The sequence below is a fragment of the Apiospora kogelbergensis genome (genome assembly GCF_038363985.1).
Source record: "Apiospora kogelbergensis strain CBS 113332 chromosome Unknown utg000005l_segment0_segment0, whole genome shotgun sequence".
Lineage (NCBI taxonomy): Eukaryota > Fungi > Ascomycota > Sordariomycetes > Amphisphaeriales > Apiosporaceae > Apiospora > Apiospora kogelbergensis.
In genome coordinates, this window is record NW_027117422.1 from 1,592,564 (window position 1) to 1,609,360 (window position 16,797).

The 16,797-nt window shown below is 52.9% G+C and overlaps 5 protein-coding genes across 5 annotated transcripts; 2 read left to right on the plus strand and 3 right to left on the minus strand.

The window, feature by feature from the left end:
- Positions 1–1,044: 1,044 nt before the first annotated feature.
- On the plus strand, positions 1,045–1,560 carry PG998_007095 (uncharacterized protein; the record flags this gene model as incomplete). Its single annotated transcript, XM_066873911.1, has 1 exon — positions 1,045–1,560. The coding sequence occupies one exon, from the start codon at positions 1,045–1,047 to the stop codon at positions 1,558–1,560; it is 516 nt and encodes a 171-aa protein (XP_066729856.1).
- A 688-nt stretch (positions 1,561–2,248) lies between these two features.
- PG998_007096 (cell wall serine-threonine-rich galactomannoprotein Mp1) lies at positions 2,249–3,177 on the minus strand (the record flags this gene model as incomplete). The annotated part of the gene is made up of 2 exons (XM_066873912.1): positions 2,249–3,081; positions 3,108–3,177. The coding sequence occupies 2 exons, from the start codon at positions 3,175–3,177 to the stop codon at positions 2,249–2,251; spliced, it is 903 nt and encodes a 300-aa protein (XP_066729857.1).
- Positions 3,178–7,059: 3,882 nt separating this feature from the next.
- PG998_007097 (uncharacterized protein) lies at positions 7,060–8,060 on the plus strand (the record flags this gene model as incomplete). The annotated part of the gene is made up of 4 exons (XM_066873913.1): positions 7,060–7,071; positions 7,120–7,556; positions 7,667–7,911; positions 7,966–8,060. The coding sequence occupies 4 exons, from the start codon at positions 7,060–7,062 to the stop codon at positions 8,058–8,060; spliced, it is 789 nt and encodes a 262-aa protein (XP_066729858.1).
- A 3,932-nt stretch (positions 8,061–11,992) lies between these two features.
- On the minus strand, positions 11,993–13,268 carry PG998_007098 (uncharacterized protein; the record flags this gene model as incomplete). The annotated part of the gene is made up of 3 exons (XM_066873914.1): positions 11,993–12,363; positions 12,781–13,074; positions 13,232–13,268. 3 exons carry the CDS (start codon positions 13,266–13,268, stop codon positions 11,993–11,995), a joined length of 702 nt encoding a protein of 233 aa, XP_066729859.1.
- Positions 13,269–14,499: 1,231 nt separating this feature from the next.
- Positions 14,500–16,533, minus strand: PG998_007099 (beta-lactamase/transpeptidase-like protein; the record flags this gene model as incomplete). The annotated part of the gene is made up of 4 exons (XM_066873915.1): positions 14,500–15,349; positions 15,448–15,706; positions 15,784–15,906; positions 15,981–16,533. 4 exons carry the CDS (start codon positions 16,531–16,533, stop codon positions 14,500–14,502), a joined length of 1,785 nt encoding a protein of 594 aa, XP_066729860.1.
- Positions 16,534–16,797: the final 264 nt, after the last annotated feature.

The window sequence follows — 16,797 nt, forward strand, 5'->3', positions numbered from 1 at the left end:
TTGTCTCCGATGTGTTGAGTTAAATTTACATGTCCTTACGGATGAAACTCCTTTTATTGCACACCCGCCAGACCAGCAAATCAATGGATATATATTCTGCTAAAGCAGATTTGGTCATCTCATTCGTATGGCTGAGATATCCGTCCGATGTGGTGTAGTGGCTAACATTACACGCTCTCATTGCAGATCCGTGTAGCCCGGGGTTCGATTCCCCGCATCGGAGTAAACCTTTTGCTTTTTTTGCCAGTTGCATTTCTGTGTGCTGTTCTCACCGCTGGCTGGTAGGCTGGGCTGAGAAGAGAAACGGTTTAGGCGATGATGCCAGGATCCACCCCATCCGTCCATTCAATCAGTGGTGTCAGCGGGTACCTACATGCCCATGCCTGCCACCTCTCTTTATTTGGCGTCAAGCATCAATGTCAATCCAATCCGTCATGGCTCAATTGGTCAATCAAATTCTCTCTGATGCATCGCAGAGAGGGAAACTCGTATTGCTCCATATGGAGGTTTGGCCAAGTCTGGTAAACGGCACAATCTCATCCGCGCCATGTCACCTCGTTGGCTAATTAAGCGGCGGGGGTTCCTATTTCTGGGGGGTCTCGCTCTCTCGACATCTCCAGACCGCCAGCCATCTCTCCATGAATCTCCAAGGGATCACTCCATTCCTGCGGGCGGGTGGCCCGACGCGAGCGACCAACAACGCTTCCAACGCACCATATACCAGGTCCCCATGCCGGCCGATGGATCGCTGACTAGATGCCCGCAGAGCGCTGAGAGCCTTTTGCCGTTCCCATGTCGTCACGCCAAGCCATCGCACCTCGTATTTAGACTTCTAGCATATTGATCGCCCGCGCTCCCAAGACCGCCGCCTTTCCCGGTCGCCCGGTACGCTGGTGCCGTTCGTATATATAGTAGTGGCCGTCTCCTTGTCGTGAGCTATTCATCAGCCCGTCCCGTCAGGCATACGTCACAGCTCTCGACAACAAAGGAGATCCCAACCCATCACGCCCGATATACACCGACACTGTAAACTTGCTGGAAAAAATGTTGTCAACCACCGTCCTCGCCCTCTTCGCCACCGCCGCCGCCGCCGCCGCCGTGAGCAACGAAGAGTCGTGCAGCACCAAGACGGTGTGCGCCGACTACGTCAACGAGTGCGGCCAGATGTACGGCGGCTGCTTCTCGGCCTGCACGCCGTGGCCGAGCTTCAAGGCGCCGCCGTGCACGCTCAACACCATCAGCACCACCACGGCCGCGCCCGCCCCCATCACCTCGGCGCCCGCCGCCGCCGCCGCCGCCACAGAGCTGCCCTGCGGCGGCAGCCGTCTTTGCGTGGACCACGTGCGCACCTGCGGCACCACGGCCGTCCTCACCTTCGGCGGCTGCTACCCGGCCTGCTCCCCGAGCCCCATCTACACGGCGCCGCCCTGCCCGACCGGCGCCCTGGCGCCCGGCGTCACGCCCCCGCCCGCCGCCAGCCAGCCCTGCGGCGGCACCACCGCTTGCCAGGACTCGCTGAGGACGTGCGGCACTTCGACCGTTCTGACCTTTGGAGGGTAAGCTCATCGCCCGCCCAACCCTGCTTGTCACTCGTACGGATACTCTTTCAAGATCTGTTGACTAACCCGTGATATAAGATGCTGGCCTGCTTGCTCGCCTAGCCCGACTTTCTCGGCGCCGCCGTGCCCTACTGCTACCGCTTAAGTTGGTGACAGGATGTTTCTTGGCTGCGGTCTTCGCGAAGGCTCATCAAACCCAAATCAGGGTAATTACTTGGGTCCAGATCCAAGCTCTGCCTATAATTAGATGTCGCGCGGAAGATTCCAGACTCAATCATGTGTACTATCAAGCCACAGCCAATGCCAACCCACAAGTTCTCAAAGTCATTCTAGCAATCCGAGACACATTCAAATCAAAATTTATCGACAAGCCAAGATTATGTATCAAATTTGTCACCATGCAAACATCAGAAGGTTTGAAGTAAATGTTGATATGTGTCAATCAGATCGCGATCTAGGATATCATGCTAAATTCAAAGTACAAAAAACGCCATAGGGCCTCGTAGACAGAGGCCACCGCGGGTATATCCCCAGCCGCTTCGTAGACCAGACAATTCTAGGAAAGTGTGTAGGACCAGATGCCTCTCTTTTTGTTGTATGTACACCCCTGGTAGATTGATTTCATGTTTCATTATGTCATTCCAAATCACACGCTGCTTCTTTTTCAACGTGTGACAAAAAAGATATTCTTAGAGCATGAGCGCAAAGAGACCAGCCACGACACCCATGGGCGCCATAGCGTTGGGCACGGCGGCAGCGGTGACGACGGGGACGCCCGTGGAGGTGGGCTTGACGCCGCCCGTGCTGCCGGCAACGGTGGTCTTGGGAGGACCGGTAGGGAAGGGAGGAGGGGCGGCAGTCGACTTCTTGGTGGTCGGCACCGCGGGAGGCGGGGGCGGGGCCGCGGCGCTGGATGAGCAAGCGCAGGGCGCCGTGACAGTAGCGGTGACAGTGACGGGAGCGGCGACAGGCGGGGGCGCGACGGCCGACTGCTTAGGTGGGGGAGCAACGGGGACAACGGGCACGGACGCAGAGGCGGAGGCGGAGGCGCTGGCGATGCTGGTCTTGTGCTTGGAGCCGCCGTTGGGGGGCTGGCAGTGGAACTCCTTGAAGAGGTCGGCGCCCTTGGTCAAGGTAGTGACGACGCCATCGCCAAGGCTGGAGGCCACCGACTTGGCCTCTTGAGGGCACTTGCCGACGACGCCGTCCATGAGCTTCTTGGTCTCCTTTCCGATGCTCTGGAGACCGCCCTGGATGATGGTGCAGAGCTCCGACTGCTCGAACTGGGTCTTCTTCTTCTCGAAGTCCCCGGCGAGACCCTGGCCGATAGTGTTGATGCCCGACATGAGCGGCTGCAAGGCCGAGATGTCCTGGAGGGCAATTTCCTTGCCGCCGTCCTTGAGGGACTTGGCGCACGACTTGATGGTGGAGACGAGGTTATCCGTGTCGGACTTGACCTTGGACGCGTCGCCGCCGTCATATGCCTTGATAGAGACGTCGAGCTGCGACATGGCGCCCGAGACTTGCGAGATGAGCTCCGTGACGGACGAGGCGTCGCCCTGGGGGTCTTGCTAGGAGGGGCGGCGTCGCCGAAGGTGGCGATGGTGCCGGTGGCCATTGCCACGACGGAGAGAAGAGTAGACGCCCTCATGATTATGACTTAGGACTTAAGTTCGGTGGTTGGTGGAGTAGTGGTAGCGAATGTGATGTTGTTTGTTGTCGAACGAATGACTGAAAACCTGGTAGTACTGACTTACAAGCAAGTAAGGGAGACTTGAAGGCTGGACTGGCAAAGTGCTGTAGCGAGAGAAGCAACAGGACAAGCTTTTGGCTAGCACAGCGGCTCTGTTTGCTTTATAGTGTCGGAAGGCGTGAACCTAAAGACAGTGGGCAGGGGCAAGGCCGCCGAGCCACGACGCCCTCCCTCCCGTCGTCAATGACCATCTTGGCTTGCACGATAATATGCCGAGCGCGATCTTAGTTCGCTGGGCGGTGCATGACCGATGATCGCACCCTTGACGTCAAACCCACTGCCCTTGTTGTCATTGCAGGAGGGCCAGTAACCAGTCAATGACCCTTCGGAGTGGTGAGTTGAAGGAGTTCATGGTCAGGCGTGCATTTCCGTAGACTTGGCAAACAGAAATTAAGGGACCGAAACATTGTTTTCGGATCCCTGATTCGCAGTAATGCATAGTCTTGGCATAAACCTTTTGGGCGCGCTCTTCAGGCGTGAGCAGCCTTTTGCGCAGCATACAGTGGGCTATTTGGTGGGCGAAGGATGGCAGAATGGGGGCAGAATGGGGCTGTGAGAGGGGGGAAAAGGAGGATTGCCCTGGATGTGTGGCAGGCATCATGATGGGACGATGTCATGTACCCCTGGATCGACTTACTCAGGCGCTTTCTCCATCGCGGAGGGGACGGCTCGGCGAGTGACCAGATCAAGAGGCGTTCCGTGATGCGCGATGGTGATGAAGATCATCGGCAGACTAGACAAACCAAAAACGGAAAAGCAATGGCCGTCTCAAGAGCCGGCAGGTTTCGTCCAGTCGCAACCGCGCAGGTGCATAGCGTGGACGAGGGCCGGCGGGGACGGCGGGTACCTGGCAGCTAAAGCCTGGTTCTGGAAGGTCAAAGGCGCTCTGCGGTACGTGATTCGCCGGCACAACTTAGCTGGGCGGGCAACGACTGGGCAGCGGAGGTGGCCGCGCATAACAGACGCTAGGATCGTGAAACTACACACGTTTGAGGCAGTACCCCAGTCTCCCGCCACAACCCTGCTTCTCTTGTGAATGGTCCAAGGGAAAATCTACGCGCAACCCCAGACCTATCCCAGCAAACGGCACTTGACGTAAAGGTTGGGCGCGGGCCCTGGAAGATGTGCAGTTGAGCCCACAAGCTGGGTGACAATGATGATGATGATGGGCGATCCATTTTGGTGATCTGTCTCGGCGGATCCGGTCGTTAGCATTTGAAATGACAGGCCAAGAGGAAAGCCGCGCTGGATTTAGCAATGTTTGACTTTCACCGCCATCGAGAAGAGTTCACCAAGCCAGGCTCGACAGTGGCATTGCAATGCTTGCTCTCTGGCGATGCCGATAAGACTTTGCTTTCACGACCCATCCATCTGCCGACAACAGCCCGAGACGCGGTTGCCCTTTCCCATATGACCAATCAGTATGGTTGGTTGGATGTTGGGTGGCATGATTGACATTGGCCCTTTCATTTCACACGAGGCCCAGAAGGATGGCACTGAAACAAACGTCGTCGTCGTCGGGCTCCGGCCAGAGCTCAGACATCGTGGCATCGGGTCTTAACCGGAGGCCAGCTGTCATAGCATTGTTCTGTTGAAGCTCATCGGTGCTCGCTTGGATGCAATATCTTGGTCGAGTATCGGTCGATCTCCGGTGTGCTTGACTTTGGATATTGTTGTGTGCAACGGTGAAGGTGGGGTTGGGCTGGGCTGCCTTAGCCTGGGCGAAGAACGCTTGCTCTTGCCTGTTTTTTACTCGCAACGGCAGCCTTTGCCTGCCCCCGCTTGGGCCACTGCTAAATTCGACCACTAACACGTGCAGCCGCCAGCAGTACATCCCATCGGATCCCTCCTTGGCCAGCACATATCGGCTACCAGACCACAGATGTGTGTCGTCCCCATCCGATGCTGCTTCCGTATCACACTCCCATCATCGCTTTCAAAGCCCAATTGTGTCTGTCAACGTTGGTGTCTGATGGCCATCTCGCTGCTTGATCCGCCGCAGAGCCCCGATGAATCCGCACGATCGCTTCCGTCAACAAGCCTTAGCCAATATGTTTCCAACCTCGCTTGCGAACCACCAAGCCAATTGCACGATGATGCTAGGTGCTCTATGCGCAATGATGAAAACATGACGGAAAATTTCAAGTGACGATAATCCGGAAAACTGTATCCGATTGGTCCCCAAACTCGCCTTTTGTCTGTGCCTGTGCAAGAACCCAAGCACAACAGATCCTCTCACGCCCCAAAACGGTGGCCTGCAGCCGCCATCTTGACTTACATAATGCCAGATTGTCTCATGGAAACTGTTGAGACTCTGCTTGGGCTTGCTATATAAGCAACCTCGGCGCTGCTGGATGGGGGCAAGACCCTTCGCGAAATATTCTAGGGTCTTTGTCCGTCCTCTGTCAATCACGTTATACAACGGCACTTGGTGAGCAGAGTGCACTAACCAACAAAAGCATCAAATCCGTTATTTGTGTTACACAATATCCCACACCTTTGACCACATCTACTCAAGACTCTGTTGGTCGATTCTGGTCCGCCATCCGCCTGCGGGATCAGCAATGCCGATCCCAACCGAGTCAATAGCGCGAGCCGAATGGTGGCAACTTTACGTCGCCGTGATAAGCGCCTTTCATCAGTTTCGATACTTCTCCTTTCCCAAGCCACTCATCTCGACCAACTTCATCACGACGTCCAGGCCGCTAGCCAAAGTAGAGGTTACGTTACATCGGCGAAGAGCATTGACGCAATGGTAATTACCATTTCTCTCCGCGCATTCGAGGCTATCCCGATAGCTTCATCTTGGGCAATCATCGATAGGTTCCTCTTTTACCGACGTTTGATGTAGCCTCCCCAAACATCTCGATCCGAACCGCCTTGCCCCCACGCTCACATTCGCTGGGCCTCACCGGCGCCTCTCAGCCTAATTCGAAAGACGTGTCCCATGCAATGCAGCGCGGAGTATGTACGGCGAATCTGCAGCGGTTATCTAGGCGGGGATCGTCTGGATAGTTTCTCATTGGCTGCTGCGGCATCGAATGTAACGGCATCCCCAGGGCTTCTTCAGTCTTCATGCGGACCGGTAAGATATCCAAGATTCGTATCAGATTCTCGACAGAGAGAAAATGTGTCACCAATGCTTGATGCATCCGGGTTCATGGGTTACGGGGTGAAGTTCTGGACCACCCTGGAAAAGACCACAATGATGTCATAATGGACAGTTTTGATATTCCGAGTTCGTGTTCTGGGTGTCATTTGATCACAGCCACGGCATATGTCTCATCAAGCGCAGGTATGTCACCTTTGTATATTCCCAACTGCCTTGATGGTGAAGAGCAGCCGATCCAGACACTTCGAACAATCTACGGATCTTGGCATTTTGCATGCGACACCAATGGCCAACTCCGTTTGGAGAGATGCCAACTATGTTGACCGCCTTTCCTCCATGTATGCCCAACCATCTTCAGCCCAAAGGTGCGGTGGGCACGGAATCCGGATGAAGGGACCATTTTAGGGATTCTACTTGATGCTTCGCAATGTCGAGAACATGGAGAAGTACAGGGCGAGGAAGTCTCTACCTTCTCACTTACAAGCCATCCGCGGCATCTATAAGGCTAGAAGCTTGCTACTTTACAGAATGCATCAACCCAAGGGACTGAGATAATCAAATAATCGTAAGGAGATTCGAGAGCAGAGTCTCGCCACCCCTGAGACATACGTGTAAAATACATCACCAGCTACGACATGCCTCACGATGTACGCACGCCATTCCTCGCAAGAACTAGGCACTGACTTTGTGAATAGCACCGCAAAAGTGACCGGAAAGATCATGTCCCAAAGGCCCACACTTCGAAGGCTAATGGAAGTTCCAAATCATCTGGACAAGTTCCCTGCCGATTCCTTTTCAACGTGACTGAACTCCACTATTCTGCGAACGCCGCACCTGTTGTTGACGATTTGCAAAACCAACTGCCGCCTCTTTACCCACAAGAACACGGTGGGAAGCTTCCTGGCTATATCTTTCGTTATGACAACGGCAGCATCAGTCCGGCCCATGGATATTCTCTCAGCCCAGTGAGACCTGAGTACGATTCCGAGGCAAGTGAACCTTGGCGCCCAAGTACGATAGGTTACTACACCGATCGGATGCTGGACGATGAGAACCACGTTGTGCAGCTGAGCGAGAGCAGGTGGCTACCATTCCAGTCATACTCCACCGTCACCATGTACAACTGTGGCCCGTTTGCGCCGTGCTTGATCCGACCTGGCGATGCAAGTGACCGCCATGACCCGGTGGCCGATCTCTTCCCACCTTCCGTATGATGCACTTCCTCAACCGCGATGGGGTAAGCCGGGCTAGCACTAGCGGCAATGTGCGAACGGTTGCTGGCCGAAACGCCACCTGGGTCGGGTCCCTCGTCCCCGAGGCCTACAACAACATCCGGACGCACACGACCTCGCTCGGCTTGGGAGGCGAGTTCAGTCTTCTGATTGGACTCATGGCGCTTGCACAGCCGATTGGCCGATGCGACGAGGCCTTTACCGACCCGCAGTGGTCACGGAATCGGTGGACTGGAAGAAGGAATCCTGCTGGTTGTAGGTAACTGCCATATCGAAACTTTTTGAGGCCGTTCTATAACATGTTTCTAGGGCCACGGGATACTGACCCCCGCGTGGAGTGGTGGTTGAGGTGGCTTGCGAGAAGACTATCACTGACAAACGTGGGCCTGCTGGAAGCGCGATAGACGACATTTATGCGTTTGAGTGGTCGGGAATTGCTGTTGGGGAGTTATGACGATGCTAGAAGCATTTGAATTCCCTATTACTCACTCAACTCGACACTTTTCATAGTCATTCCATAGTGATGGTGAGGGTGACTTATTGATGATTTCTACTTTCTTCTCTAGTAGGTATGACATGACTGGCGGATCAGCAATATACGAATTTCCTTCAATTTATTACTCATTCGCTATGAGCTGGCTAGTATACGCGTATTGTATTTTCACGAGTCGACTCGGATATTCAAGCTCGGATGAAAATATCAGTATTGGAAGCTCAGAAAGACAACTATCAAGAATGACGAAAGCTCAGGAATGATTGTGTGAACACGTCCAAAGTTACACATGGGTAAGTTTCTTTTCCTGGGACAGCCTAGTATGGTATGAGACGAGTTGCAACTGTAATGTGCGAATGTGCCCACTGGAGCCTGGGCAGCCAGGCGATGCATGTTTCTGATTGGGGCAGGAGACACATAATACGCCAAATGCCAATATAAGCGCACATCGACCAATAATATAAGTTGGCGGACGGGGAAGGACTTGTGAAGGGCTGAGTATGCATTGAAAAAGGGCACAGTCCTCTTTCATCTCTACATGTCGCGAAGCATTATATCAAGTGCGAGAGGTGATGATACTTTGCAAGACCCCCACTTCAGTTTCCTATCCAGATACCTTGCAGTACTGTATGTACTATTGTGTTGCGATAGAGGTGGTGTTCTGACTCATATAGTTTCTAATCTCCTTGGGTGCAACACCCACGTTTGTAAGTCTCGTGAAGTGAACCACGTCATCGGCAGTGAATATCCTATGTAATACAGAATGGTTCACATGGTTTGGTAACCTAGATATCACATAAAAGATATATTAACACGTATTATGCCGGGGTCAGCGGCGCCATCTCTTTTGCTTTGCGCTGATAGCTTTATCATTTCTCGCTCGACAGCTTAGTAATACTTGTCGCATATGTTTTCACATAGATATTCCGTACCCTCTTTCTAGAGCCTCGCAATTCGTTCCCGGCTCACTGTTAAACATCAATGGGATATCAGGTGCAAATCTCCTGCACATATTCACAAGTGTCTCAAACAAAACAGTATGCTCGGATATAGTCCTCACACCAGCCCCAATCATCACCCCTTGATATTTTCCCCCTTCAATTCTTCCTCGAGCTTCGCCAGATCGTTTGTGGCGTCATCAAATTCGATGTGGTGCAAGACGACATCAAAACCGGCTTTATTTGCACGAGCAATCTCAGAGTCCAACCTGGCTTGGAGCTCATTCGCTGTGCCGTATTTTTGGACGAACGATTCGGGGAATGGGGCATCGGAATGAAGGCCGATAAAAGCAACTGATCGCCGGGTCGAAGACATTCTAACAAGATTCGAATAGGTGTTTGATAAAATGCAGAGTTACGCTTGCTGATGGCTTTCTGGGGAAAACAAGCTTTTATATTTACGGGCGAGGACTCCATAATTAGTAGTTGACGGTGCAAGCCATGCGTCTGACGTCGACCATGCTCTCGCGCCTTCGGACTTGAAAAGTAGCCGAGGTCGCGATTGTTCTCCGCGGCGTGAGTCATTGCCAATATGGGATCTGACATGTCATTCCTTGGACTTTACTGCAAGGCTATCGGATCGGATCTAGTTAAAGGGCGGGGTGGTCGAGGCGAAGGGAAAGCCATCCACCATCCACCCAACCAAGACGGCACCCCTGTAGGGCTGTAGAGCACGCTAGACGAACAGGGGTTAGGCAGCTATCAAGTCAAAGACGGCGGCATTGCCCTGCCATATGTACTGGGTGTGGCCGCTGCCATCGAGGTCGTTCGCCAAGGTCGGAAGGACCGTGAAGATGGTGGATGGATGTGATGACATTGGCCGCATGAAGGAATACCTACAGGCGAAGAAGTCTGACTTCAAAATCACCGAGCTGCTAGAAATCATGGACTCCTTCAAGGACGCACTGCACTCTCACCTCAAGTCTGAGCCCCTCGCCATTGTAGCCCTGGCCAAGTACAGCACCGCTGAGAATTCTATTGGCATACTGGGCATCGCTACGACTGCTGGTAAGTATCCGGCTATAATATTAAGAAGGAAACAAAATCATTAATGATCCCTTTGCTAATCACTGTATCATCTACCCAGGCAAAAAACTATCAACCTTAATTTCATGTTCACTACACTCCCGGTCTTTTTCCTTCGCATGGAGACGGCCACATTCGAAGGGGGTATGTGGCATGAGGTGTCCCCCTCTCAAGGGTCTCGCCAAAACCGTCATTTTAAGTCTTATTCCCATGTGGCAATCCGCCCGGTGACGCTTTGTTACTTGCACACACGACGGGAAAGTTAAGTCTCTGGCGGTCCAAATCTATTTCACTTTTAACGGTGCAAGGTCCCTCCAGCCATGGGGTTGCTCATCTATAAGCCTTCAGAGATCACCGTATTAGAATAAGTACTGCCCAGGGCCAATGATGTCGAGGCAAGACACCGGCATATGCAATGGTGGAGTGCCAGGGGCGTTCCATCTTCTACGTTTGAGATAACATGGGCACGTATCCAGATCCGCTCCTGCACATATAACTAGGTTGAGCTCCGAGCTGACTCGTTCTGGATGGATCAAATAATGTCCACTCTATTTCAAGCCTATAAGTCCGGCGGCATGCTCGAGTTTCCTTAACTTCTCTATATCTGTGCCTTTGTCCAGTCGCAGTATGAAGCACATGGCGGGCTTGTTGGTTTCGGTAGGCAAGAACGATAGACTTACGGAATCTCTGTGAAAGCTACTCCCTCATTCTCCTAGCGTAGACGCTGGTCAAGCTCCTGCATGGCCGCAAGTTGATCGCCAAGCTGTGTCGCTTCGAAACCACGAGGCAATCAGCGGGGATGTCCCTACTAATGGCAATCGTCATATCAACGACGACGATGAAGGTTATTCTTTGCCGAGCAACAGACTCAGAAGCAGCAGCTGTCTAATGGATCCTCATCACAGTTGTCAGATGACGCTACCGCCGGCTTCACCTCCACGGTCGATTTGTACGGTTCGACATACGCTGTGAGGGATATCTCAAACCGAGTTAAGTAGACTGGTGAACTGATCGTGGGGAGGGAGTGAGGGAGTGCAAGTCTGATTTACTGATCCCATGTTCTCCGTTTTTCCTGGACTCACCTTTTGGATTGATTCACCCATCAACAACATGACACGCTAGGATTCTTCCACTGCCAATCTTCCCTACACACGCAAACACACATGAGCACTGCACTGCACCTCATCCACACTTTCTCTTTTGGCCTAGTATTGCTGAGTTCTGCTTCTCTTCGCTATCCTTCCCAGCGTCAACCAACCATTTGCTCTCATTACCATCATTCATCAATTACAGCTTGATCTTCCGCTCCTCTCGCACCATCTCGGCCAACGACGCCCAGCCCATCTCCTTCATCATGGCCGCTACCACAATGGAGAACTTGCTACTCTCTGACCTCCTCGCCAGCACTGCCGCAGCAATTCTCACATTTGTCGTTATCGATCTCACCAAGAATACGGACGTCATATTCAACTGTATTGTCTTCCTTTTCAGTTTGTCTATCGTGCTGCTAGGCAAGGAGGCTATCTACGCCGCCTGTTTCCCCCATACGGCCATGGTAAGTAGGCTTGTTGATGAATCTACCTTTCCTTTCCTCCTAGCACCTCAAACAACAAATAACGTTGGATACAAAATTCAGAGATAAATGTGCTCACCAGCGAAATTCGACAGGCCAAGTCTTCAGAAAAGATCGATCATCCAGTCCACCCAGAACCGGTAGTGGTTTATCAAGAAAAATGTAGGTTACACACTCGTTGCTCGCGATTCTTCTATGAACCCCATGAGAATGCATCGTGTTTTTATTCAAGCAATACTTCCTTCTCTATACCTTTTTCCCAACTTTTTGACTGATTTCAACAAAGCAGCACACGATCAGACACATGAATGGCAACATGCTTGGGATTTGCTCGAAAATATGTCCGTTGAGATGGCCAAGAGCCGCCTGCACGAGCTCTATTTTGGCAAGCTTGGCAACAGCTCCCAGCTTGAGGATCTCGCCGTCATTCTCAAGTTGGTCACGAACCAGTATAACACGACTCCAGGTCAAATCGTGGATGCCTTCGTGAAGTTTACCCGGGCCAAGCCTTCGGCGGATTGGATCAACGCGGTCGAGGCGTTTCTCAGCCCTCGCCCGATCAGCGACACCGAGCTGCTGCTTACATGCCTCGAATGCCTCCGTGCAGATAACGCGGCCTGTTTACAGAGTACGTACACTAGATCTCCATTACTTGCTTACCTGGAGAGTGCAGTTTTGTGTACTAATCAAACCCTTCTTCTAGTTCCGGAGATCAGTAAAGAATGGGGTGCAGGTGACTTCGTCGCCACTATAACCGGGACGCTCAACGGAACCGGCAACTGCAGTCGGCTCGATCTCCTGAACAACGTGCAGCAGCTTATCAACTGTGCAAACAATCCCTATCGTCGCGAGAAGCTCTTGCAGCTAGTAAAGTCTGGTGCCCAGCGTATGCGTCCCCTTGACGATACGCTCGCGCTTCTCCGTGAGCTCTCGCCCAACGCCTTGAAGGTCTTCCACTACAGCATTGGTATCGAAAGCTGGCCTGCTGTGTTGAAGCCCCTCTTACACGCTGCGGAGCGTGCAATGAACTTGACGACTACACCAAACGAGGCTATCAGGGACATGGGCCGGCTGCTGCACGAGATGGATCTTCTGGACAACGAGACCTGGAATAAGCTGCGCGAGAAGATACGAGAGTCGGAACTTCTCATCAAAACCGTGCAACGCAACATCACGCACAATTTTAACATGATGGTCAATAGCAAATGTTCCCGTTCCACCTTCAGGAGCCAGTTCCTTGCGATTCCTGGCTTCGACCCCGACCAAGTTGACGAGATTACTGAGGGTCTGCTTCGAAACTGTACCGAACGCCTGGAGGAGGCACCCGACTGTGTACGTCGACTCGCATTCGCGGAACATGCGAAGCTACATAACCTCATCCTCCGACAGGTATCCGCAAAGAATCTGCCCGCGAGAGGTAAAGCCATAATTCTTCAATCGAAGTAAACGGATCTTGATGGCCTAAATATGCGTCGATCGAGTCACCTCTATACTGCGCAAGTTCGAGCTGCAAAGCCGACATGGTGTTTGAGAGAACAACCAAAACACGCGTGAGAATACATCTGGCACAACTCGGAAGTGCATTCCCTATCTTGCGGTAATTAGGAGGAGAAAACCATACGCACGCTGCAAAAGCGTCAGAAGTCTGACCGCAAGATCCCGGATCGGGATCGACCTCTACAGAATGCCCTGAGGCATAATGCATCAACGCGGATTCCAGGCAGGAAGGAGCTTTGTTTGTTGATGCTGGATAGAATCGCAACGTATGTGTATGTTGGCGATACGGGGAGGAAATTCTATTTGGTTTTGGCACGAGGAGGGTCGGCTCCTATCCTTCTGTTGGGAATATTGAAACGTGTACGGAAGCGTAGAGCACTACATATAGATGTAGCTTTATACAGGTAAGGGCAGCCCCCTTTCATCAATTTCACATCTCTCTTGTTGTGCTCATTTGTCTTCCTGGCGGTCATTACCCAAACCCTGGCAAGAAGCGCGTCGGAAAGGGCATCAATCACTCGTATGTTGCTAGGGAGAGATGCACTAATACTGCCTAACATATGAGGAGCGAGTAGAGGGTTGCCGGTATTGAAGGCAGCCGGCAAGGGCCTCGTTAATTCGATCACGAGCGACTCCGCCCCTTCCGTCTCTCTCTCTTCGTGGACCACAGAACTTTGCTACACTTCTCAAAGACGTTTTTACTTGACTAAGGTGAAACAAAAGTCCTATAGCTTGATCTATAACAGAAAGACTCAGCCAAAAATAATCAAAACACCTAGAAAATGGGGGCGGGGAAGCGGGTAGAAATTGAAAAGGAAAGAGAGAAAAAACAGCCCTATCCAGCCTGGACTTGCGACCGGCCTGAGATGCGAGTCATGCTGGGCCTGCGCGCGGGTCACGTCCTAGACGTTTGGCTATGCACATTGCAAGTCATTCTGTCTTTTTCAATTCGATGTCGACCTCTCAACCTAACAAAAATACACATTACACTTGGGACTTTGTTGGTGAGGACGCGAAACGCGTCTACGCTTACCAGCGTGACACTGGAGGAAGCTTTCTGACACCCCGGAGGGCCCTGCAAGCTAAAAAGACAACTAATCTGGATGCAGCTGCGACTTTGAAATATAATTCTTTAGAGATCGGTATGGATAAATATGATATTCGAGACGATGACTGAGTTGACTAACAGCTGAAAGATATGGTTTAGATGGGAATCTTAACTATACTTGGCCACCTGCAGTCGCCCAGCAAAATGTTCACTCCTTATCCAACACAGCCCTCAACGCCAGTGACTCGATGCTCTTGACTTCACCGCTCGCGTCGAGGTGGAACACAAACTGATCCAGCGGCATGGACGCGTAGACGGCCGTGGTTTGCCCAACCCAGGTCCCACAGTTGGTCGAGAACATGTCGGTCGCGTGGTCGGTCGCGCCGCGGTCTTGGATCATGGCCTTGAAAGCGATCTTGCGGGACCCGTCATCGTGCCGCGTCTCGAGCCCTGTCGGGTAAAGCCGGAGCGCGGGCCCCGTCACGTTGTAGTTGAGCGTGTAACGGATTGCCACGGGCACCATGTCGGTGCCGTTACTGACCCAGTGGTCGATGCCGAGCCCCGGCCGGCCTTCCTCTGTGCTCAACACAATGGTACTGTTCAAAGATGCGGAGTTGTCAGTAGAGCTGGTGTTGGAACTGTAGGTGCCTGAGAACATCGCGTCGGCCTCCATCCGCGCCGCCTCTTCGAGCGCGGGTACCAGCGTCTTTCCGATGGCGTCAGCCATGGCCCAATTGGCGTTCCCGGGCCACCCGCCTGCCAACAGGGCGCTGATGCCGACGTCGTAGTCGGGCAAGATGATGATGAGCGACGAGTACGTGTTGATACTGCCCGCCTTGTTGTATGCGTCCGTGATGCGGCTACTGCCGCCGCCTTCGCCGGTGGACAAGGGGATCCGCTTCACGCCCCACGGGTAGCTGACTCCCTCGTGCAGGTCAGACGTGAGAATCGCGGGCTTAAGCCATCTTCGCGTTTGGCCGCCAGAAATGAGGCGACTGCCCAAGATGGCACGGCCGAGGGCTGAGAGGTCGTTGGTCGAGGAGTACATGTTGCCAGTGCTGGGAGTCGGGTCAATCATCTCATTCTTTTGGCCAAAGGCTAACGCGTTGGAATGCGAAGGGTAATTAGGTGGGAAAAACAGTACTCAATGACTTACGGACTCGCATCGCCCAAGCTGTAGTTCCAGCCAGACTGCTGTCCCTGCACGATGATGCCGAGATTGTCGGGCGGCTTTTGATAGTACGTGTGTTTCAGCCCCAGCTTGTCGATGACATCCGACTGAAGCATATTGGCGAATTTCTTGCCCGTTATGGCCTCGAGCGCGTACGCTAGGATCTGGTAGCCAACGTTGGAGTAGCCGACCGTCCAAGCTGTACCGAAAGATGGGGGCACATTGCCGAGACCGTTGAAGAATTCTATGCGTGTATACGAGGTCAGATGATTGAAGTTGATGAACTAAATCAAGCATATTGAAACAGGGTTATGCACTCACGGACTCGATTGCACGTTATCCATTCTCCGCAGATCGGGGTCTCGTTGACAGGGGCTGGCGGGAAACCTTGCGATTCGAGCACCGTTTGGTTGTTCTCCTGCGTTAACTCGCCAAGCAATGCATCTTGACAAGGAGACACATGGTGTCAGCTTCGGCAAATCCCCGAGATAGTGAAATGGGAATAAACAAGTACTGACAGTCTCGAACAATGCCCGCCGTGTGACTTGCCAGCTCTCCCAAAGTGATACTCGCCCAATCCACGTTCATGACCGGGTCGTATTGATACTTGTCAGCCAAGAGCGCCAGCTCCGGGACGAACTTTGTGACGGCTGTATTCCAGTAGCCATCGCCCGCCTCGATGAGAAAGGTCAGGATGGTGAAGACCTTCGTCAGGCTGCCCAGCCGGTAGATCGTGTCGCCGTCGACTTCCTTCACACCTCCCGTGTTGGCATTTTCAAGGGACGGCGCGCTGTGGTGGTGCTCCCACAGAGGACCCTCATCCCCATCAGACACCGAGAAGACCTGAATCGACCAGGACGTGCCGTTCGGGTTGTTCGCTGGGTCCTGATCTCTGGCTTCGAAGGTTGAGGTCAGGCCGGCAAGGACTGATTTGAAGGTTTCGGAGGACGCGAGCTTCGTCGGCTTGGGGAATGCTGGGCCTGGGAAGGGGCAATCTGGCACAGCTGCCATGGAAAGCCGCGCGACAATCGGCGCCCAAGTTGCTGCCCATATCGTTGTAGGTATCCTCATTCTGAACTGTCTTTGTGCCACCTCTGCCGTGGGGGCGTTACGTTATTATCAAGGGTGTCATTGCGGGAGCGACGTCAGGTCTTATTAGTGATCAAGATAGGGGCCAGGTTTCGGATATGAAGGGGAAATCATGACAAGAGATATATGAGCTGCAATTCAATCCCCGGTCGAGTGCAACATCACATACACGCGATCCGGTAGACGGGACGAGATGAACCGCAATTTGATCTTGGATTTAAGGGGCAGGGACACTACATCCAGTAA